Source organism: Cricetulus griseus, chromosome 3 (genome assembly GCF_003668045.3).
Source record: "Cricetulus griseus strain 17A/GY chromosome 3, alternate assembly CriGri-PICRH-1.0, whole genome shotgun sequence".
Classification (NCBI taxonomy): Eukaryota; Metazoa; Chordata; class Mammalia; order Rodentia; family Cricetidae; genus Cricetulus; species Cricetulus griseus.
This window is the reverse complement of record NC_048596.1, coordinates 236347403-236371846: the sequence shown is the minus strand read 5'-3', so window position 1 is coordinate 236371846 and position 24444 is coordinate 236347403. Positions and strand designations below refer to the sequence as shown.

The window sequence follows — 24444 nt, the reverse complement described above, 5'->3', positions numbered from 1 at the left end:
CTTAAACATCTTGTGAGGCTAGGTACAGGGCTTTGACCTCTTCCCTTGCTTCCTCTTTTTATGGCATTATGCTCAGTTCTTTACCTTCTGACTTCCTGCATTTCACCAACCTATATTTTTCACTTTATAAAAACCTAAACAAAATCCCATTATCTAACAGCTAAACAGACAAGCAAATTACCCACCATGTCTATCTCAGACATTGTTCAAATAAAGCAATTGGCACAAATGGATGGTGTGGTGGCTTCAATGAGAGGTAATTCCCATAGTCTCAGGAATTTGAAAACTTGGTAAGTTGGTGGTATCATTGGGAAAGGTTTAGGAGGTACAGTCCTGCTACAGAAAGTATGTCACTAAGAGCAGGCTATGAGATTAAAAGCCTCTCATGCCATTACTAGTTTGCTTTCAGCTTTGCATTTGCAATTCAAGATGTGAACTCTCTCCTCCTTTGCAGCTCAGGCACCGTAGCCACCATGAATGACACAGTAACGATCCGGACCGGGAAGTTCATGACTAACCTTCTGCTTCAGAGGAAACAGATAGTCATTGATGTCCTTCACCCTGGGAATACAACAGTACTAAAGACACACATTCAGGAAAAGCTAGCCAAAGTGTGCAAAACCACACCAGATGTCATCTTTGTGTTCAGATTCAGAACCCACTTTGGTGGCGTCAAAACAACTGGCTTCGGCATGATCTATGATTCTCTAGATTATGCAAAGAAGAACGAGCCCAAGCACAGACATGCAAGGCATGGCCTTTATGAGAAGAAAAAGACATCACGAAAACAACGAAAGGAACGCAAGAACAGAATGAAGAAGGTCAGGGGGACTGCAAAGGCCAATGTTGGTGCTGGCAAAAAGTGAGTGGAGATTGGATACAGCCAAAGGAGTAGATCTACGGTAACTTGATCTGCTGTGGTGTGCAGATTTCTGAGAGGACAAATAAACCAAATGTCCATGTGAAAAAAAAAAAAAAAAGATGTGAACTCAGCTTTGTTCCTGCTGCCATGCCTACTGCTTGCTGCCATAATGGACTCTTATCCCTCTGGAACCACATTCCTAAATAAGTTGCCTTGGTTGATAAGTTGCCTTGGTTGTGGTATTTATCATGGCAATAGGACAGTAATGAATACAGATCTTTTTGAATGGGTAATTTAATGGTGCATGCCATCTAGCCCCAAGCCTAGAGGAACAAGCTACTCTTCTAGCTACCTGGTCAGGGGGGATCTTGGGCAACTACAGCAAGGACAAAGACTCCTCTACAGATATTTAAGTTTGCCAAAATGGAAAACCAAGGGAACAGAGTCAGATAGAGATGAAGAGTCCAAAAGCTTTGGTGGAAGTAGTTGGAGAATACAAGAAATGTAGGAGCCCAGGACATGGAACTAGTACCTGGATGGACTGAGCAAATGGAGGAGACTTCTGCCTGGGAGTATCTGGCATAGGGCCTTGCTCATGTGCTAAGGTCATCTGCAGAAACAATGGCAACATCCTTTGTATAAAATCTCTTGGTTCAAATGGCTATCTAGGCATAGGAGACTCTGATGGCTAACCTTTGTTAAGTTGACACAATTTGGGAAGAGAGAAGCTCTGTAGGCAGGTCTGTGGGGCATTTTCTTGATTGCAAATTGATGCAGGAGGGCCCAGCCCACTGTGGGTGGTGCCATTCCTAGGCAGATAGGCCTGAGCTGTATAACATGAGCCAGGGAAGGAGTCACTAAGTAGCATTCCTCCGTAGTTCCTGGTCTGGCTTCCTTCAGTGATGGACTGTGATCAGAAGTGTACACCAAATAAACCCCTTTTTCCTGAGTTTCTTCTGGTTGTGAGCTTAACACAGCAACAGAAGAGCAAACAAGGATAGAGACTTCGGAACACACCTTTTGATCAGATGGACTTTGGAAACTCCCTATCTTGTGAAACTTCAGGAGAAACTGTAATTCCTTCTTTTCTCTTCTCTGTCACCACTGTTCTTATCCCTTTCTCTATCCACACAAAGGCCAATGGGCACAGAAAATGTCAACAGTACTGAAACAGTATTGCTTATAGAAAGAGTGACTTGCGTTTTAGCTGCTCTTCCCATCTTGGTGATAAAGTACCCGACAGAAGCAACTAAAGGGAGAAAGGATTTATTCTGCTCTGTGGGCTCTTGGAATAGCAGTCTATCTTGGTGGGGAAGGCATTGTGACAATAGCTTGGAATCTGGCTTGCTGGCAGCAGAGCCACAGGGCTGGAAGTGGGGATGTGCTATAGCCTTCAAGTGACTCACCTCCTCTAGTGAGACTCTACCGCCTAAGTTTTCTGCAAATGGCATCAGCTGGGGACCAATTGTTCAAGCACGTAAGCCCATGTGGCGCATTTCACAAACCCTAATGACCCATATGGGATGACATAGAATGATATCCAATACACAGTCATATCCCAAAAGAAAATTGCATAATAGTGACTATTATTTAACCACATTTAAGTTTTACAAAAATAATATTTATGCCTGAATATTTATAGAAAAATTCCAGAAGCAGTCATAAGTCTCTGTTAACATTGAATACTTGTAAGATGGGGCAAGTATTCCATCTATGTATACAATTATAGAAAAAAAAAACAAATTAAAGCATCTCCAAAGAGCAATTAAAATCAGGTCTGCACTCCACCCGCCTATGTTTTCTCACCTTTTAAAGGGGGGCTGTGAACCCAAAAGCAACTCAAGAAAATTATAAACATCAGCAACAGAAAAGAGAAGGTGGGTTGACATAGCAAAGGCTACGGAAATGTCAAGGATTTCCTGTTGTTTTAAGGTTGTTCTCAGCAGTAAGTAATAACAATTGGATTGGTTTTATCTTTTGTTACTTTACCCACGCTCTTTCTGGCTTTGGGAAAAGGACCCAGGTGTCTTAAGCGACTGCAAGTTCAATAGAAGCCTCTGTGGGTGGATGAAACATCAAATGCAAACTTGAACTACTCAGATAGATGCTGTGTTCAGTTCTTGATAAAGCATTGTTCTCGGAGCTGGCAGTGACACAGATGGAGGAAGAGATGTTGCCATTTAGTATAAATGCAACCTGTGTTAGAAACAGAAAAAAAAACAAAAAACAAAAAAAACAATAGTAAAGACTGTTTGAAATCAATGGCAAAAGCCCGGAATCTATCCACCCCATATCCACTCCCACTTACTCCCCATGGTTTGTTGATGAGTTTGGAATGTTTTCTTCCAAATACAGAAATACAGACTTTTTATAGTCGGATAAAATTTTATTACCTCTCCCTTCTTTCGTTACTCCCTCTTTTTCTCCCTCCTCCTCTTCTTTACTTCATTTTAGCTTCCCCCTTCTTTATCTTTCTTTTTTAAGACAAGGTCTCATTCTGTGGCTCAGGCTGGCCTAGAACTCACTATGCAGACTAGGTTGATCTTGAATAATGGCAGTCCTCCAGCACCAGCCTTCCAAGTGCTTCCTTTACAGACATGAGCTAATATGCCAGACTTGATGGATCTAATCAAGTGATTATATGAGTGATACATATGTTCATGTGTGACCATACACACAAAATAAGTTTTGTAATTGGCTTTTTATTTCTAAGTCATTGATGTCTAAGTTTAGAGATTTTCTATAGATTCCTTAATTGACCCCTTACACATGAACATTTGCTATATTTTTGGGGGGTTGGTTTAAGATTTCCTGGAGTTTTTGAGCCAAAGGAGACCATTGAAATTTGGAGAGGGTAGTAAAAGTATCCTTTACAAAAATTATATGGGAGGACCTGGCAGATAAAGGCCACTCACCCACCTGCCTCTGGGGTCACTTGCCTTGGGTGGGGAAGAAAATCTACAGCACCATTATGGTGAGTCAATATATGGTGGAGCATGGGAGAAAGAGAGAGAGGCAGGATGGTTCATGTTCTGTGGAGAGAGGCAGATCTGAAGAGCTTAGGGCTATAAGAAGCAGAATAATGTGGGAGGCCTTCTTGCCAAGCTAGGGCCATGGTGATGTCTGGGCAAGGGCTGCTGCCAAGGGCCATGTCTGGGTCTGTGGCCCTGCCACAACCACAGTCTGTGTTGATGTCTGTTGCCCATGTCACCACAGGAGCCCTTTGGAACCACGTGTTGAGCCATATGTTGAAGCGTGAGGACTGTGCTGAGCTGACCCCACCCTTCACTGGCCCAAGGAGAGCTGCTGGCCCCACCCCTCTCATAGGAGAGCTGGCCCCCACACTTGGGAAAGCTGGCCCCACCACTCACCACAGGTGTGGAAGAGTAGTCTCTGAGCCTCACCTGAGGTGGGGGGTGGTCTCAGCAGCCCAGACTGACCAACTTAGCTACCACTCAGGCACACATCCAGGGTACATCCCAACATCTACCCCATCTATGACCTGCTGGAGCATGTGAAGGGCCTGGTTCTGTGGAACCATAGCTGCAGGATCTCCATGACTTGGGGCAACAGCAAAATATCTGAGAGGAATTTTGGTGAGGGTCCAGTATTGATGGTGTACCAGAGGCCTTGAACCTGACCAACAACACACTACACAATGAACATTTGAAGTAAAGTCGTTTGGACAAAAGGGTCTACTGTGTGACACACCTCACCTCCCAGTGCCACTAAGATGAATGAAGAGGTGATGGCGAGGCAGGAAGGATGGAGCAAAGTGTTTTTTTGTTTGCTTGTTTGTCTTTGGGTCTTTTTTGTTTAATTAATACTCTTATTTGTATTTTTTAAAATTTATTTTTTAAGTTTTCCTTTGAGGGGGATGCTATAGGGTGAAGGGTAGATATGGAGGGACTTGGAAATGAGTGGGACTAGTGTGCATGGTGTGAAATTCCCGAAGAATCAATAAAAATTACGTTTAAAATTTAAAAAATTGTGTAGAACCACATTATAGAAAAATAAGCCCCCCCCCCAAAAAAAAACTCACTCAGCCAGGTACTGGTTTTGTACCTGCACACCTTTAATCCCAGTACTTAGGAGGCAGGGACAGGTGGATCTCTGTTTGAGAGCAAAAGAGCTCTGTGTCTACAGAGCAAGATCCGGGACAGTCAGTGCTGTTACAGAGAGAAACCCTGTCTTGAAAAATCAAAAAGAAAAGAAAAGAAAACCAAAACAAAACTGTATACACAGGAAATGTGTCTTGAAAAAAATAAGACAGTAATATGCCATGGCTCTTGACTGTGGATGTGGGGTTTATAATAATCTATTTCATGTTTGATCAGAGTGATTTGGGGCATGTCATGTCCAAAACTCCTCCCAGTGTCAGTTTACTGTCTTTATAAACTAGGAGCCATAGCTCCTTCCTCTGAGGTGGCAGCAGGTGTTAAATGAGGTAACCCATATATCCTTCTTACTCTAGTGTTCAACCCATAAGGAGCCACCATGTGAAAACTGGGAATTGAATTCAGGTCCTCTGCAAAGAGCAACAAGTGCTCTTAAGTTCTGAGCATATCCCTAACCCTACCTTAAAGGTTGTGTGTGTGTATGTATGTGTGTGCCTGCGTGCACGCAGAAATACATGCAAATGCCCACAGGAGCTGTTGGATTGCATGGACCTAGAGTTATAGTTATCTGATAGGGGTGCTGGGAACTGAACTCAGGTCCTAGAGATGAAAGGTAAGTGTTCTTAACCACTGAACCATCTCACCAGACCCAGTCAATCTGTTTTTTGTTTGTTTTAAGGAAGCACACAGTTCGAGGTACAGTCCTTCATGGAGGGCAGAGGGAGTCAAGACAGCAGGAGCTTGATGAAGCTGCTTACATTATTGTGTCACAGCTAGAAGAGAGAAATGTGTGTATATTGATAGCCTCCAACAACTCTTCAATTCCTCAATTTCCCTGCATCTGAAAGCTGTTACAACATGTCCTAAATATGTGCATCCTAAAGAAGAAAGAATAAGTCAGTGGCTCCTAAAGTTTCTCTTAGGAAAGAGAACTGCAAAGGGCAATGCAGAGAAAATCGAGAAAGGGGGCTGGGAGGACCCAGGAGAGACAAGAGTGGGGCTAGAGATAGTGGAAGAAGAGGCTGAAATTAAGATTTGTGCACACATTAAGGGGTATTTCAGAGGAGTAAGGAGACATTGCAATTCTTCAATCATGGAATTAAATTTTTAATTAAATTTTTATTTATTTCTTTTCTCTCTGTGTGTGCACACATATGTTGAGGTCAAAAGACAACCTGCAAAAGTTGGTTCTCCTTTTATCATGGGGATCCTGGGTATCAAACATAAGTCATCAGGCTTGGCACCAGATGCCTTTGCCTCAGAGCCATTTTGCCAACCCAATCATGGGATTTTTTTTCACCACCCTAGGAGTTGGCTTGGCAGTTGACCTAAATAAAAAAATGGCTTGGAGATGTTATTGTTTTTCTGTTGCTTTGGCTGATGAAGCACGAACCACAAAACTCAACAAACTCACATGGAGTTTATTGGGAAAGGGAGCGAAGGGAGGGGTAGGTGTTGGCCAACTGGGAACAGAGATGGAAGGGGGAAGGGAAGAGAAAAGAGGTGAAGAGACACAGAGACACAGAGAGAGGACAGGAGAGAAGAGGGAGAAAGGAAAAGTCCAGTCTTCCCCAGGGGAACAGCAGGAAAGAGAGGAGAGCAGGAAAGAGAAGAGAGCAGAAAGAGATGAGCAGACAAAAAGACAGTTAAGTGGGCCGGGTCTTTCTTTTAAAGGAGTCCTTTGCACCTGCGTGCAGACTCCATGGAACCCTGGGCTGACCAGGGTACTGCTTGAGTGCATTCTGCCAGGTGACGGGGGCAGGCCAGCAGAATGCCTGAATCCTTATAGGTATACCTATGGAAATGCAGATGTGACTTCCATTTCTCTGTCACAAGGCTCCTTAGCAGTGACTAACAACAGCCTTGGGGTCAAGTTCTAGGTTTATCAACTGTATCAGTTAGGATTCTCCATAGAAACAGAGTCAATAAAATATCAACCACTGTGAGAGAGGTCCATATGGCCAGAGACTGAATGGCTGCTTGCAGGATTATGGGCGGGGGAAGGCAGCAGCTCAACTGAAGGAACTCACCTAGAGAGACCAATGGTGCAGTCCTAGTCAGAGGCTAAGTTCTGGAAGCCCCTAGAGAGCCACTGATGTGAGTCCATGTTCCAAGGTTGGAGAACCTGGAGTCTGACACCCACATGTGACAATCTCAAAAAACAAAAAAGAAAAAGAAAACAAAGCAGCTCAAGGATCAAGTGTGCACATGCATAGACACCCCTAATCTTGTCCTTTTCCCTTCCATTCTGGTCCTAGACTATTGGATGATGCAGCCTCCCCACCCACTTTTGGGGCCGCATGCTAATCTGTTCACATAGCAGAAGTGGGCTTTCCAGATTGTCTAGGCATCTGGTCAAGTTGATAACCAAGATTAAATATCCCAACTACTAGTTGGGACAATGGTGGGTAAATCGCTTAATTTCTGTTTGATATCTCTCCTGTGTAACTGGAGGTGATTATCCTATTGCAAATAGAAGGCTATTGTGAAATTAAAATTAAATTAGTTAACATCCAAAACATTCCCAGGAGCACATGGCACAAAATTAGTGTTCAATATGTGTCAACTATACTTATTAGTTAAAAACAAACAAACAACACTGTGTCCTGAGACTGGAGGGATGGCCTGACAGTTCAGAGCACTTGCTGCTCTTCAAGAACTCCCTGAGTTCAGTCCCAGCACCCACTGTAGGTGGTTTGCAACTGCCTGTGACTCCAGCTCCAGGAGATCCAATGCCTTTGGCCCACACCTGGTTTGGGGTGGCAAGCTGGAGTCCAGGCTTTTGCTCTAAGAGCTCTGATTACAGATATCAAATGCTTTTGGAGTATGGAGGTGAGTGACATCGTTTGGAGTCATATTAGAGAAGGCTCTAGAAGCTTTAACCACGGACAGAATATTAAACATTGGAATTTGTAAGGCATACTGAAAGAACCACCATCTGTGAGTGCTGAGCCCATCCTAATTGTTAGGGTAACAGAGAAACAGAGAGTTTTTCAGCAGCTTTGTTGAGATATAATCAGTGCAAAATGAACTCTGCATAACTAAAATGTACGATCTGTTAAATTTTGACATACATATGCACCCGTGAAACCATCAGTATAACAAGATGATGAACACATCTGCCACTCCCAAACGTTTTCTTTAAAAACTTTTATTACATTTATTTATTTATTTATTTATTTGTGTGTGTGTGTGTGTGTGTGTGTGTGTGTGTGTGTGTGTGTGTGTGTGTGTGTGTGCGTGTGTGCCCACATGAAGAGGTAAGACACATTTTCAGGAGTTCTCTTCTTTCACTATTTTGGGCGAAGGGTCTCTCTTGTTTCTGCTGAGATGCATAGCTGAACTTCCAGCTGATTCTGTCTCCATCTCACTGTAGGACTGCTGGGACTACAGGTGGACACTACTGTATCTTGCTTCTCATGTGGTTATTTTTGGACTTGGACTTGGGCCATCAGGCTTGGGTGGCAAGTGCTCTTATGTGCTGAGCCATTTCATGACCCTGTTGTATCATTTTAAACTCCCACCACAGTGTGTGAGAATTTGCATTTGATTACTGCTGCCACTGAGTCCCTGTTAGAATGTTAGAGCGCTGTCTTTTCTAGGCCCGTATATTAGACCTATTGTTTCTCTACTGTTGCATTTCGAGGATTTCTTACATATTTGGTTTTTCCCACTCTTCATATAGCTCTGGCTGCTCCAGGCCTCATTTGGTAGATAGCTTGGCCTCAGATTTACAGCCAATCCCCCTGCCTCTGCCTCCTAAGTGCTGCATCACAAACGTGTGCCTGTGCCAGCTATATGTTGGATACAAGTCTTCTGTTGGAAATAAGATTTGCAAGATTTAAAATTCTCTTTGCACATTACTGGGTTCAGTTTGCTCACATCTCTTTGTAGATTTCTTCATGTCTGTTGATGAGGGTACTTGGTCTATGGACCTCTTTCTTGAGACTGTTCTTGGTTTAGGTGCAAAGGTGATGCTGGTCTCCAGAATGAGTTGGAAAGCTGTTGTCTGGAAGAAATTGTATAAGATTATAGGTTTTTTGTTTTGTTTTTATTTTAATTGTTTGGTGGGTTTTGCTGGCGAAGCATCTGAGCTAGAGATGCAATACAATTGATTTTTTGTGTATTGAGCTTGTTTGCATCTTATACCTCTGAGAAGTCAGCTTAGTTAGTTCCAGTAGATTCTTTGGAGAGTCCACCAGCTGTTCTACATAAAAGACCACAGTATCACAGTTTTATTGTTCCTTTCCACTGTAAATGACTGCTTTTTCTTCTGCCTGGTTGTCTAGAGCCTCCAGTGTAAGGTTGACTAGAAGCTGGCAACAGGTAGGCCTGTTAGTGTTAAGGGTTTGTTGTTGTTATTCTTGGTAAGAGTCTCTTTGTTGTGCTCAGAAAGTAGAAACTTTATTCCTAGTTTCCTAGGAGTTGTGTTTTTCTTTTGCTCATTTTTTCTATCTATAGAGATGGTCATATGCTTTTTCTTGATTATCCTGTATAGCAGATTAAATTTGTTGGTTTTTTTCAAGCCTACAGCACTGGTATGCCCAGGCTGTCTCCCATCCAAATACTAACCAGGCCCAATCCTGCTTAGTTTCTGAGATCACACAAGATCAGAATGTTCAGGGTGGTATGGCTGTAGACATTTATTGATTTTTAAGATATTAAACTCATACTTTTATGAAACAAATCCATTTGATGATCATGGATCCAATTTACAAAAACTCTGTTAAAATTTTTTGCAACTGATTTTCCTGAAGAACCTTGGACATATATATGTACTATATACAATACTAAGTTATACAAGGGTATATATTTGCATTATATACAGTATTGAGCTATATAGGGACATGCATGTGCATTATATTCAGTGCTGGGTTATATAAGGGCATTTTCATGCAAGTATATATTGTACTTTGAGCTTATTCACCCCATAATTCCCTAGTCTCCCCTTTGCCTTGTTCCCCTCTCACTAGTCCCCATCATTCCCCTAGGCAGTTTCACTGCCTATATGTACACATGGTTTTATGGATTTATGTGCAATCTGGGATCCACAAAGTAGAGAAATCATGCAATGTGCCTTTCTGATGTTCAAATGTCTCTGTAACATGTTGACGTGGAGTTTTTCAAATGTACACCCAGAAGTGGGATAGTTGGGTCATATGGTAGATCTATTTTTCATTTTTCTGAGAAACCTCCATACTGATTTCCATCGTAGCTGAAGTTTTACATTTCCACCACCAACACATAAGTATTCTTCAGATCTGGAGTTTTCTTTTCTTATGCTTCATTGGATACCTTACAGAGCAACTCGGAAAACACTCCCTCTTCTTCAGTTTTCTGGTTGTATTCAGTCTGTAATACAAGTGGGTTCTTTTTAAATTAGTTTTTATGGTCCTGGGGACTGAACCTTGGGCTTGCTAGCAGAGTGTCCACTGGCCTCTACTCACCAGTCCCACCTCACCTTGATGAATCCCAATTGTATTTAAATACTAGAGATATTTTTAGCCGGGTGGTGGTGCTATACACCTTTAATCCCAACACCTGGGAGGCAGAGGATGGCAGATCTCTGTGAGTTCGAGGCCGGCCTGCTCTACAGAGCATGTTCCAAAACAGCCAGGGTTACACAGAGAAACATTTTCTTGAAAAACAAAAAAAGAAAGAAAAGCTATAGATTTTGTGTGTGTGTGTTTTGCTTGGGGATATGGTTAACCCCCTAGAAACCATTTTGTTCTTTACTATTTTTTTCTTTCTTTCAGGTTTTTCAGGCAGGCCAGTATGTTTAATCAAGAACCGATTTATTCCCACTTCTGAGTTCTCTGATGCTCTGTGATGTGAGATTTTCCACTCTGGGTAAGTAAAGCAGAAACTGTTACCATAGGCTTTTTGTGAACTCCAGTACTCATTCCTTCTGGCCCTTTCTGGGGATTTCTTGCCTTGGTCGCAGATATTTTCCTCCCATGTGGTCACTGATTGAACTCTAGGGAACTCTGTAAATCCCCAGAATTTCTGTCTCCCCAACTCCCTCTCTGTAATTGGTCTAAAAATTCCTAGTAACCTTCTATACTCCAATTGCCAGCCCTCCTCCTTTAGGGAAAGCACTGAGCTCTGCCTGTGTTCCCTTGAAAACTTTCCCCAGGCAGGAAGCTTAGGCCATCACTGCTTTTATTTATTATTTATTTCCTGATTTTTGGTGATTACTGTAGTTCCTTACCTTGAGCACCACCTCTGCTTCCCCTCATTTTTCATCCAGGTGTCAGCTTTTTCAAGTTTGGTGCTGTGTATTTCTCTTGATCTGGAATCTGAAGTCTCTGGTTAATTTTCAAAGGCAAGCACTGTAGTATCTTGAGAAGCCTGTTCAGAGAGTTGGTTTTAATCTAAAGCAATCTTTAAAATGTAAAAGTAGGGACTGGAGAGATATCTCAATTTGTAGAGCAGCACTTGGTTAGTGTATACAAAGCCCTAGATTTGATCCCCAGCCTCACATATACCAGATGTGGTGGTACATGTCGGTGATATCAGTATTCAAGAGTTCAACACCATTCTTGGCTACACAGCCAGTTCGAGACCAGTCTGTGCCACATGTGATGACATTACTGAAGAGAGCAACCAACAACAGGCAAAATCCAAGCTTGTCTCGGGTGAGAGTGGTTTTTAAAACACTAATGCAATGCATTTGCTGATTGCTTAAGTTTTTCTGCAAAAAGGTAGATGTCGGACTTCTAAAGAACTTGGCAATTCCAGGTAAACACACTTCCTCTTGCAACATGGCAGCAAATTTGTAGACTTCAGTCACTAACAATCCTGTAGCATCTGCTGGCAACGCTTACTAAATCAGGATGTAAACTTGACTAGAGGCACCTACCCTCTCAGATAGTCTGTATTACTGGGCAGACCTAAGCTGTATTCAGCTTCTATATAGCAGGTGGTTAATACATGATTGATGTGAAGTTTCAGCCTTCCTGTCCCATGGCTCTTGGCTTTGCTTCCTTGGGTGGCATAATTCATGGGGAACAGCTAAGCAGGACTTGTAGATGAGAGGGCACAAGTGCAGCACGGCAGGGAGAAATGGAAATGTAAGGAGAAACTTACACCAGTCGGTCATTGTCAGTTCTCTTAATTGATGGCTGGCAGGTGAGTGCTGGACACTTCCTGCTTTGGCTTGGTTCCTGACATTCTGATATAGTTGGTTCAAGTTTTTTGCTTTGAGTCCTGCAGATGAAGGTGGGAAGGCAAGAAACAGGGTATTCAGGAGCCTTTAAAGGAGGGAAGAAAGGATGGAAATGGGGGAGAGAGGACTGAGGGTTAGCAAAGGGAAAGATGAATAGAGAAAGGAGAAAGAAGAAAGGAACAGGGAGCTTTGGAGGAAGAGGAAGAGGGGGAACAGGGAGTGAAGGAGAGGCAGAAAGAACTAAATCAGAGGGAAAGAGAAGAAGGGAGAGACACGAACAGAGGGGGAGGAAAGGGAGGAGTGGGCAGAAGTAATGGAGGGGAGGGGATGGGAGAGAGAGATGTGTACAGAGAGACATACACAGAGAAGAGAGAGAGAGGAGGGAAGGGGAAGGGGGATGAAGAGGAGGAAGGAGGAGGGAGATTTTTCAGCTAACTCGTGTAGACACGGAAAACATGACTTTGCGGCGGGTCTCTGGAACCCGCGGGTGTGCTGCACGAGGTGGGACTAGGTCCACAGGTGTCATCTCCCCAGTTCTCTTTCCCCCGCCCCTCTCTCTCTCTCTCTCTCACTCCAGGTTGCTGTCCGAGGTGCCTCTAGGTCGTCTCTGGGAGCCAACAGGGAACAGGGGTGGGCGGAGTCAAGGCGGCGGGACCCGGAGCGGGGCTATCCTGCCAGCCAACCGCACGTGCTGGAAGCGGGGGAGTGGGCGGGGCCTATTGCACGTGACTCTCAGTGGGCTATTAATCCGCCGGGCGCTGCTTGCCGGCGTGCTGGTGCTTTGCCGGAGACTCTGCGCCCAGGCGTGCCGCCCCAGGAACTGCGCGAAGGTCACTACAGCCCGCCGCCTCTCCATCCATCATCCATCCATCCAACTACTCAGCCATCCATCTTCCGTCTGTCTGTCCATCCCTCTCGCAGCTCTCGCTTCCCAGCCGCCCAGCGCCATGAACCAGATAGAGCCCGGAGTGCAGTACAACTACGTCTACGACGAGGATGAGTACATGATCCAGGAGGAGGAGTGGGACCGAGACCTGCTCCTCGACCCGGCCTGGGAAAAACAGCAGAGGAAGGTCAGCAGGGTCCCCCACGCGTGTCTGTGTCCCAGTCCCATGGGGTGGGGGTGTCGCCGGCTGTGGCCACTAGAAGAGGCCCCCTGGTGGAGGTGCTGTGGTTCTCCCAGCCCCCCACCCCAACCCGCCCCATCAGAAAGGACAGCACATCCAGGGGCAGGCAGGACACCCGGTGTGTGTGTGTGTGTGTGTGTGTGTGTGTAAGTTAACATAAGTCAGAAAACAAATGATGTTCAAAAGCTTTTGTTAGACTAGAATCTGAGATTCTCAGGTCTGCTCTCATCTATGACCTTGGCCTAAAGTTGTTCTGTGACAGGCCCTGCTGTCATCATTTGTCCCAAGCCTGTCTCCCCACTAAGACACAAAATGAAAACCCACTCTTTCCAAAGTTCCATTGGTCTGGCCCAAAGAGTGGTTGTAGACTCATTTATTAAACATGTTGGGCTCCTTATAGAGGGATACTGTAGAACCCTAGACATTCACCCACAAAGTAATGATCATTTCACACTCTATTTATAGTTCATTGAGGTAAGCACACAGGGAAGAAGGAGGTAGCCAGCTTCTAAGAGCTTCCTCTCCATCCTGGTTAGTGCTCCCTGGGGCCTAATAGAACATTCTACTACTTCAGGGTTTCTTCTTGATCCTCTTGGCTAAAATAAATAGGGGACACTCACCAGGAGACTAAGTTCCACCTTGATCTGGCTAAGCACAGCGCATGGATAGTTAGGCAAGACAACAGAATAACCCAGCATTGTGACAAAAGTCAGTTTCCCAAGACAGTGCCTCATGCCTACTCTTCTTATTTTTTTTTCTGGGCATGAGGAAAGTGGATTTCCCTCCTATGAGCCTACTTTGAAGTAGATACTTAGTGTGACAATGTGCAAAGTGAGTGTTTAGTGTTGGAAATCTCTGTGCCATTTCTCCCAGTGGTGTGAGAAAGATGGGACAAGGCCTCATGCTTGGGTAATTATCAAATAACCAAGCACGACTTTAACATAAGTATTTCTCTTTTCTTGTCTATTTCTCTCTTAAATTCCCAGTAACAATTCTGTTCACACTATTGCTTTAAAGCACCGACGATGCTGCCTTTCCACCCCCACCTCATTTCCTGAGGTATCTGTCATCGCTCCCTTTCTTGGAAACAAGGGATTGAGACCCATACATCTAGAAATTGAGTCTAGTTAAAGAGCTCCTGAGAGGGAGGCTCATGGCCTTGAGGGTTATACTTGTGCCATCTGGATGTGTTGGTGTGTGATCATTTGGTAAGAAGTTGAAAAGTGGCTTTAATTCTAGCAATGAACATCTCATTTCCTTTTTTAATTTTCTCAGCAAGCTTGATTACATTTTTCATTGCTTAAAAAAGAACCCAGCTTCTATGTTTTTGTTTTGAAGATTGGTCATTTCTTATGAGGAACAATAAATGACACAGCTTAGTGATGGAACAAGGAGACTACCCATCATTTCTGAAAGCTGGAGTCTGATTCCATAAGTTTTTGTTGATTCTAGGAAAATGCAGTGCATTGCCATTTTCTGAGGCCATATACTTAATGCTTTTGACATATTTAATTTAAAAATGTATTTATGATATTTTTGTATGAGTGTTATTGTCCAAAATTTTGGTTTTAGTTTTAGGATTCCTGTGTGGCCTGTTATTACAATTGTAATATCACTTGAAATATGTTATTCAAAAGCTGAAATATTACCTGACCCACTTCAAAACAATTACAAAAAGTATAAAACAATCATCATATTCGCCCTTAAGATATATGGAGCTAAATGTGGTGTCACATGCCCATAATCCCAGCACACAAGGGATTGAGCCAGGAGGATTGCTGCAAGTTGGAGGCTAGCCTGGAATACACTGGAAAAAAAGGAAAAGAGAAAAAAAAAGATAGCTTAGGTGTTGGGAATGCTAGGGAAAGCAAAGCCCTGACTTGTTCAGAACACAGACCTGAACCGATGTGCACACAGACTTTTCCACTTTTGGTAGAGAACCTGCTGCAGTCAGTGAAACTCTGTGGGACCATGAGCTCAGTGCAGCCAGAGAAATGGCCTCTATATTTGTCCTATGAGCCACTGTTGGAACCAGGAGTGGACAAGATGCCATTGTTTCTATTGTGGGCCACCGTCTCTGCACTTGCCATTTCAGTGATATGCCGGGTATGTGATCTGTCAACAGATGCTGGTGGCTCTAGATGACGTTGGTGGCACACTAATGGATGTGGTGCCTAATTATACCCACAGTTCAGAGGCTTGGGACTGTGGTAATCCCTGTCCCTCCCCCCACCCCCCCTGTGGAATGCATTGCCGCAGAAGGCCTCAGGAACAGTAGAGTGCTTTTTTTAAAGGTCACTCAAGAGTTGTTGAATTTAAGATGTGTGTGCTGGCATACCCACCTTATCTGTGAGGGGGTATTGGGTCCATGAGGTAGATTCTACAAGGTCTATAAGGAAGATTGTGAAACTCAAGAAAAGGAAAACAGCTCCTGTAGTGTTAAGATGGAACACTTAAGATATAAAGAAGACTAGGAATGTAGCTCAATTGGTAGTTTTTGTCAAGCACCCAGTGGGTCCTAGGTCCAATCCCCCGTGCCACATAAACAAGCTGTGGTGGTGTCTGTCTATAACCCTAGCACATGGGAGGTAGAGAGAAGAGGATCAGAAGTTCAAGATCATCCTCAGCTACTTAGTGGATTTGAGGCCAACCTGGAATGTATGAGATTCTGTCTTTAAAAACAAAACAGGTGGTGGTGCACGCCTTTGATACCGGCACTTGGGAGGCAGAGGCAGGCAGATCTCAGCTAGTTTGAGATCAGCCTGATCTATAAGAGCTAGTTCCAGGACAGCCTTCAAAGCCACAGAGAACCCTGTCTCGAAAAACCAAACCAAACCAAATCAAACCAAAACAGGAAATAGGAGTGGCAGCAGAAAGTATCAGGTTATATCTGGAGTTAGAGAGAAACTGTCTTACAGGACAGTTTAGGGACTTTCATTTCCAGGTAAGTTAGGCTGCCTCCAGGGCTTGTCAAAACCTTTAACACTAATGTTCTCCCACACACGTGGGAGTCTAGAAACGAGCTTCCTCTGGATCAAGCAGTATGCTCAGCCTTAACCTCCAGGCAAGCCTAGGAGGATGGAAACCTGTCACAGCAGTAATCTTGAATGTGCACTGTCCCTGAAAATACAGGACTGCTCTCTAACCTCATGGGAGGTAAGAGCAAGTCTTTAAAGAGAAGACTTAACTGTATCTATACCTAAAGGGTTCTTCTGTCCTTAATCAGTATCTGATTCCATGATTACGACTTTTCTAACCTGCAGACATTCTAGTTTTGCTGCATTCTTTCCAGTTTAGATGGCCCCATTCTCCATGGAGCTGTCTCCTGTCAGCCTGGCCACCCCAGTAACATGTGGCCATGTTGGATCAGGCAGCCTGGAATGATAAGGTGTGTGGGAGCAGCTGGCTGCAGGGTGGGAATTAGACTGAGAGATCAGGCTCTTTTGGACTGCCCCTTCTGTGTTCTGTATGGGCTAAGGCATGAAGTCCAGGCCCTCAATATTTCGGATTGAACCTGTGGCTTCATACTTACTAGGCAAGTGCTCTACCACTAAGCCACACCCCCAGCTGTGACACGAACTCTTTCATGAGGTTGTTCTCAGGAGAAAAGGAACCAATTGGACAAATGAGCAAACTTGTGGAATTTCTCCAACTCATGAGACCCTGATGGTTCTCAGTCTGCTTGGTTCTTTCTGTTGAACTGCAGGTGAGTCCATGCATCTTTCAAGCCTCAGTTTGTTCATTTATGAAAAAAAGATAAAATTCTCTCATACATCATCAGATTGTGCCTGGGTCAGGTGTTTTGAAGGGGCCTTATATCCTGTGAAGTGGCCCATATGTATTAAGTACTACTGTCAGCCTTATAAGGCAATATGTGTTAATTCGACCAATTGGTCCAACAGTCATCAGCACTATCCTTGGACTTGGGAGGGAGAATGAGGTATAAGATTCAATCCTTGGTGATTGAGATGTACTGTTTTTGACAGTAGTAAAATATATACAGCATGAGCTGAGCATGTAACTTGGTGGTAGAACACTTGCTTAGTATGAACAAAGCTTTAGATTCCATACAGTACCACAGACACCCCACACACAAACACACACACACACACACACATGTACAGGCACACAAACCCAGAATAAAATATACATAATAAAAGTATACCACTTTATTTTAGCATTTATTTATTTAAAACATACCACTTTAGCTATTTATTTTTAAAAATGTTAGCATTTATTTGTATGTGTATAGGTGCATGAATGCCGTGGCTATGCATGCCATGGATGTTAGATGATATAGATTATGAGGATCCAAATCTGGTTATCAGGCTTGGAGACAAGCACTTTCACCCATTGAACCATCTTACTCACTGGCTCCCAACTTTAACTATTTTAAGGGCACACTTCAAAGATATTATGTACATTCACATGTACTATTAATTGTTCAATCGTTTCTATCATCCCATCCAGAAACTCTTCCCCTTTCTGTGCTTGCTTCCCATGCCTCCTTCTCTAGTGTTCTTTTAAAGATAAGATTTGCATGTGTGAAGGCCAGGTGGTGGAAGCAGAGGCAGGTGGATCTCTGTGAGTTCAAGGCCAACCTGATCTACAAAGCTCCACAGAGAAACCCTGTCTCGAAAAGCCAAAACAAACAAACAAACAAACAAAAAAACAACAACAAAAACCCCAAAGATTTGCATGTGTAAATATTTAGAGCATAAAAATTGTTTAATATCAAGTGTGGGATGCTCATCTAAAGCTTAAAACTTCTGGGAGGTGGAATAAGGAGAATCAATGTGGGTGGAGAATAATGAGAGAATTTACAAAAGGGTAGAAGTTGAGCTGGGCTTGAACTGAAATGATTGTTAGCTGAGTGGAGAGAAACAGCCTTCTTGAGTAGAGAAATTGTGTGAAACCCTGTTGCAAGGTTTGCGGGGAGATAGGAAAGGGTAATCGCTGGAATGTAACTGATTTCTACCCAGCCCTTTAGCACCAGCAAGACAGCTTCTCTCTGGTACTTTATGGGGAGCCCCTTCTTTTGCCCCTTCTTTGATCAGTGGGGGACAATTTCAGAGGCAAACATGCAGAGAGGTGAAGTAAACAAGGTACCTCACCAACCTTATGATCTGAGTCTAGCTCTATATTCTTTAGCTTACTGTGTGAGGAAGTGTGAAGTCAGACAACTTCACCAAAACTGAAGATGCCAAGACAAATATAGAGAAAAGGTTGGAGAGAAAGTGTGGTCAAGTGGATGACAGTAGGCCTTGTAGGCAGGCAGATGTGGACTTCATTCTCCAAGCAACAGAGCTTCTGAGGTCTGAGCTAGGAAGAGCCTTGCTTATGGATGTTTATTGTTTCAGGGTTGATTCAGGTTTGGAGGATCTGAGGTAGAAACCTGCTATGAGGCCACAGGGATAGAGTGATGACCGTTAGAAGAAACAGTAATGGATGTATTGTCCAGGAAGGCATCCACTAGAGAGAGATGAGGACCACATAACCACCTGAACCATGGTAGGCTATTGGACCAATCCAATTGAGCAGATGTGATCTTCCCACTGAGTGTCCCTGCACCTAAGACTAGAGACAGAGGTACTGACGATAGCCGTGTCTAATGAGTAGCATCTCTTTATCATCAAGAAGATTGTCTAGATGAGAAGCTACTTACAGACTGAATCATCATTCTACAGGGACATGAATGGCTGTGTCCAAAGTGGCTAGTCCCCGTGTCTAGGGAGGAGAGACTGGAGCTCTAGATAGCCTTACAGGGCTGGAGAAAGCTTTTGGGAGTGGTAAGTTAAGGAAGAGATGAGGACAGACTCTTATGTGAGATTTAGGAAGCCCACACATCCCACCCAAGGAAACACTTGTTACAGATACATGCTTAGTTTCCCTGAGAGGTTCTAAGATGCCCCCAAATCACTGTTTTTGTCTTTTGTCATTGGAAATAGGATGTGCCCTGTCCTTTCAGGCAGATTCACCAAGTAGGAAACGTGAGACCAAAATACGATTTTCTATGCATGTGGGAGGAGGAAGAGAAGTCTTAACTGGGAACCTTAATTAACGCAGTGTCAGAGAGCTGTCAAAAAGCCCCGCAGTTGGTTGCTGCAGCTAGGAGACACCCATGGAAAAGGCGCAGGCTGGAGTGGGCGGGGAGCCGTGCAGAGGAGTTGGTATGGAATTCGTTGGAGGACAGTCAGAACTCTGCCTCCGTTTCCCTGGGAACGGGACTAGTTCTTACAGAAGGAAGAGAAAGCAAATGATGGGGAGGTAAGCTTAAATGCTTCCCTCTGCCGATTTCAAAGGAAGGGGACTCTTAAGTGCAGGAATGTGGTCTCCTGTGTGTTCAGTGTGTGCACGTGCACTTGGGTGTATGCGTGGGGAGGGGGTATAGAGGTAGATATTAAGTGCTGTATTCTTTCATCAGACCCAAAGCTTCTGATTCAGCTAGATTGCCTGGCTTTCACCAGAGAATCTCCTGTCTCGGCCGCCCCAGCACTGGTTTTACAGATACATGTCTCTGCAACTGACTTTTTAATATATATGCTGGGGATCTGAACTCAGATCCTCATGTTTAAGCAGCAGGCTCTTTACTGACTGAGCCCTCTTGCCATCCCTATATGTGGTCCTTCCATAGAAGTCCCAGGAAAGTTTTAGAGTAGTTTTTTGTTGTGTTCTGCACAAACACACATCTGAGCACAGGCTCACCCAGGCATAAACACACACTTTCCCCCCAGTATTCTAAACTAGAAAGTGGCAGGAATGGGCCTGGTGGTGAGGAGATGATGAATGAACACAACGTGGATGTCGTTCTGTCATTCTCTTCCCACAATCGCTGATTACTGTATCAAGATACCATTGTCTCCTACATGTGTGGTCCATCAGTTCCTGGTTCCCATGGTGTCACCTCCTGAAGTCTTCTAGACCTTCCCCTTCTTCTTGTCCCATTTCTAAGTTCTCCATATTCCCTGCCCTAGCAACAGGTGGTGACTTTGTGTACACTTCTTTCCCTGTGCTCTGGCTTGTTACCAGCTTCCCCCATGGCTCTGGCAAGAATGATCTTGGAAAGCCATGAGTCTAGTCGAGGTGCCCATGACTGCTGCCACCACCACCACCACCTCCCTCTCCTTCCCTCTACCTCCTCGCTCTGTCCTCCTCCTCTTTCTTTTGACAGTATTGGGAACTGAACTCAAGGCCTTATGCATCCCAGGAAAGGCCTCCACCACAGCGCTATGGCCCCAGACCTCCCCACGGTTCTTAAAGCCTCCACCTCCCGCCACCTCCCGCCACCTCCCGCCACCGTTTGTTGCCCCTCATCGTGTTTCACCTGCTCCTTTATCTTGTATACATCCCTCCCTCTTCCCTCCTCCCTTCACTTCTAAGAGTCATCCTCCCCTCATCTCCCATCCTAGCATCCTCACTCTGGGAGGCCTTTCTGCAGGGATAGGAGTGTCTTGACACCTGTCTCCTGACCAGGGCTCCAAAGCATCTCCTCTGCAGACACAGTCCTCTTCCCGGGCTTGCAGAGAGTTTGCTCACATTTAGTGAATGAACAGATTATGAATCATCTTTCTGAAAATAGTGAATATAATTAGCTTTTTAATTAAAAATTTAATTTTAACAGAGTTTTAATAGTTTTTAGAAAGTTATATGTATGTAGGGGTGGCATATGTATACATGTACAATTTTTCTTTGATGCCAGAAGGCATCCGATCCCTTGGAGCTGAAGTTTCAGGTGGTTGTGAAATGTTTCCAGCCCTCCCTGCTCCTGCTTTGTTGTTTGTTTGTTTTTAGTTTTATAACTCTTTGAATTCCAATTAACCTTGTTCTGTAGTGCTTTTGAAACTATAAAACGGGGCTGGTAAAATGACTCAGTGGATAAAAGCACTTCCTGTACAAGCCTGATGACCGGAGTTTGATCACCAGAATCCACATAGGTGAAAAGAGAGAACTTCACTCTGTAAAGTTGTTCTCTGACCTCCACTTGTGACACACAGCACATATTCACAGATACATCACACACACACACACACACACACACACACACACACACACACACACACACACTGGGGGGGGGAGAAGGGAACTTGTTGGGATGAGAAATGGGATCAGCAAGAATGGGAATGGTAATGAAGAGGTGATAGATGGTGAGTATGATCGACATACATAAGGCTGGAGAGATGGCTCAGCCATTAAGAGCACTTGTTCTTGAAGAGGTCCCAGGTTTGAATCCCAGCACCCACATGGTGACTCACAGCTGTCTATACCTCCAATTCAAGGGATTCAACAGTTTTTTTCTGGTCTCTGTGGGCATTGCGTACACATGGTGCATAGAATGCATGCAGGCAAAGTACTTATATGCATGAAATTAAAAATATCTTTAAAGTATTTGTATGTGAATACGTCATCATGGAACCCATTATTGAATAATTGATATATGCTAATAAAAAGAATGAGAAATGTATTTTTCTATAAAAGAAAACGAAGAATAGTTCTAAGTGATGCCACATAATAAGTGAGACCCTGGAGCCACAGTGGCCCATGTGGCATTAGTGTATATCATGTTTTAGGTCATGAAGTTAACATGAGTGAGTCGTCATGATTCATTTTTGCGTTGAGGGAAAATAAATTTGTTCTTCATATCTGTACAAATTGGCTTTGAAAATAGATTATTTGCGGTGTCCAGTACAGTAGTATGTGTGTAGAATGGTGGAAGGTGACGAGCATGTAGCTTGGAACAGACTCTCAGTGATTGTTAAAGCACATGGTTCAGTGGAGGCAGGAGTGTGAAGTTGCTTTGGGCAAGTGGGAACAGCATGTGGAAAGAGGCAACGGTTGAGTTCTGGGCACATAATTGTAACTGAGACCACAGGGGTGTACAAGACACCTCATCTTTGAAAGTCACAAGTAATCTTCAGACTAGGGAGGTAGAGGAAGGAGGATGGACTCCAAAGTCACACTAAGCTCCTCACTGCATTCAAGGCCAGGCCAGGGTACTGGGAGATGCTGTCTGAGAACAGCAACAAAAGGAGTTTTTGAGGGACTTTGTAATAGTGAGGCAAGATGTGACTACAGTAATTGCTGGGGGAGGGGAGATCTTGTTTTTCTCACGAGACACTGCATATGTATTGGTGGCAGAGCTGATGATTTTGACTTCCCAAAACTGTGATTACTTGTTGCTCAACACCATGAAGCCACTTTCCCCATATTGTCAGACTCCGACTATATATTTAAAGTTCACTACCAGGACCACGAAATAGCCAGGCTGTGGAACTTAGCTGTGACCACTCTGCCTTGATCTCCAGTGGCTTTAATGTGCATTTCAGGGAGGGAAAGAATTGTTGGAGGTTTGGGGGAAATTAAACGGTGGCGTGTGGCTTGAGGAAAGATCAAGGCTAGAGTTCAGACAGAGGTGGAGAGAAGGGAGGGGGACAGGGAAGGCTGTAGAATGAACTAAGAATAGAGGACTCCAGAGGATGAGGTGACAACAATGAGTGTGGAAGCCATGCTTTTCTGCTTGAAAACATGCATGGATCACATAGCTTGGAACTATGTAAATTTGTCAGGCTGCCTTTGATTTTTCCTTCTGGAGAAATTGCACCTGGTACCCTGATAGAATTTCAGCAGTGATCCCAGATCTCCTTCCTGGAGCAGAAGCTTGAACTCTGCTACCATGGAATGGAATATCTCTTACTTCATGAGACAGTTTACACCTTCAAGGCAAACTAAAGCGGTGAGGGATTGTTTGAGGGTATGTGCTCAAGTCTGTGGCATAACCCTTCCTGCCCCAAGTATGGCCACTGGTAGGCTTTACTGAGGGTGACAGCATTAGAAATGTGTAAGGATCACTGAAGAAAATAGATTTTTGTTTCATCTTAACATACCAGGTGTAGAATTAAACGTCAACATTAATTTTTTTTTTTTTTTTTTTTTTTTTTTTTTTTTGGTTTTTCGAGATAGGGTTTCTCTGTGTAGCTTTGGAGCCTATCCTGGCACTCGCTCTGAGACCAGGCTGGCCTTGAACTCACAGAGATCCGCCTGCCTCTGCCTCCCGAGTGCTGGGATTAAAGGCGTGTGCCACCAACACCCTGCCACGTCAACATTAATTTATACACACACACATTTTTCCCCTTCTTTCTGAAGCAGTTTCAGTTTGTGGTAGTCTTGAACTCTTGCTCCTTCCTGCCATGTCTTCCAAGTGCTGGAATTACATACATGACTCACCACTTCAAACTCCCTATTTCATCATTTAAAAAATTAAGGAGATGAATTGTCCTTCCATAGGTATTTTATCTTAAGATTAAAAAACACAACTATTTTGCATATTGGATAATTTCAGTCATGAAAATGGTAAATGACACACAGAATTTTCTCAGCTCAGAGATTCACCTGTAGAGAATATTTTTGTTTGTTTGTTTGAAACACATTGAGTCAGCAAGATGGCTCAGGGTAAAGACACTCTCCACTAAGAGTGACAGCTTGAGTTTGATTCCCGGGACCTGCATGATAGGAGAGACCCAACTCCCGAAAGTTGTCCTCTGACTCCCACTTATATGCACACATACATACATATAAATAGGTAAATGTAATTTTAGAATTGTTTTTAAAAGGAAACATATACTTATGAGAGACTGGTGAATCGGAAAGACATAAGCTGTGGGTTTACATTTTACACACTGACTCTTCCGTTCTACTATTTCAGTTTTATGCAATTTGAGGTGGTTGATGATTCTTTTGAATATTTTGACCGTGTATGTTAGATTTTTGGAGAAGGACCTTTTCTTTTCTTTCAATATAACACTAATTCCCAAATTAAAAGCAAAACCCAAGCAGACAGTAAAAGTGATATTTTAATTCATGGATTGTCTTTTCTTTTCACCAGTGGGGTTTTAAAAGGTGTGTGTAGGAAGGGATTTTGGCACCTCATTCCTGGTACCCTAAACTCTTCACTGTATGAGGCAGAGGCACAACCGTTTGGAGAATTTATAGACATCATTTTAACCATATGTATATCATTGCTCGATTTCACAAAAATCGTGCAAGACTTGATGCAAATGTGTCATCTTTGGTTTTTACTCAGAGATGTTGAGTTGCCTGCTGGATGGCTACTGAAGATGGGAAAATGGTAGCTAGAAAATGCACATAGAATTTTGTCTGAGTGAAAAAGATGCA

General features: G+C 43.7%; 2 protein-coding genes across 2 annotated transcripts in view; both read left to right on the top strand.

Moving 5' to 3' along the window:
• The first annotated feature begins 458 nt into the window (after positions 1 to 458).
• Positions 459 to 980, top strand: LOC100763697 (40S ribosomal protein S24-like). Its single transcript, XM_035441500.1, has one exon. It carries the CDS (start codon positions 474 to 476, stop codon positions 864 to 866), a length of 393 nt encoding a protein of 130 aa, XP_035297391.1. The 5' UTR covers positions 459 to 473; the 3' UTR covers positions 867 to 980.
• Positions 981 to 13095: 12115 nt separating this feature from the next.
• Actn2 (actinin alpha 2) overlaps positions 13096 to 24444 on the top strand; it is a 71500-nt gene continuing 60151 nt past the window's right edge. The window contains exon 1 of the mRNA XM_027409451.2: positions 13096 to 13221. Coding sequence (XP_027265252.1) covers positions 13096 to 13221 — 126 coding nt within the window. The remainder of the gene's footprint in view (positions 13222 to 24444) is intronic.

Bases quoted from the DNA above. Each gene is read 5' to 3' on its own strand.
- LOC100763697 (XM_035441500.1), top strand. From the start codon at position 474: ATGAATGACACAGTAACGATCCGGACCGGGAAGTTCATGACTAACCTT.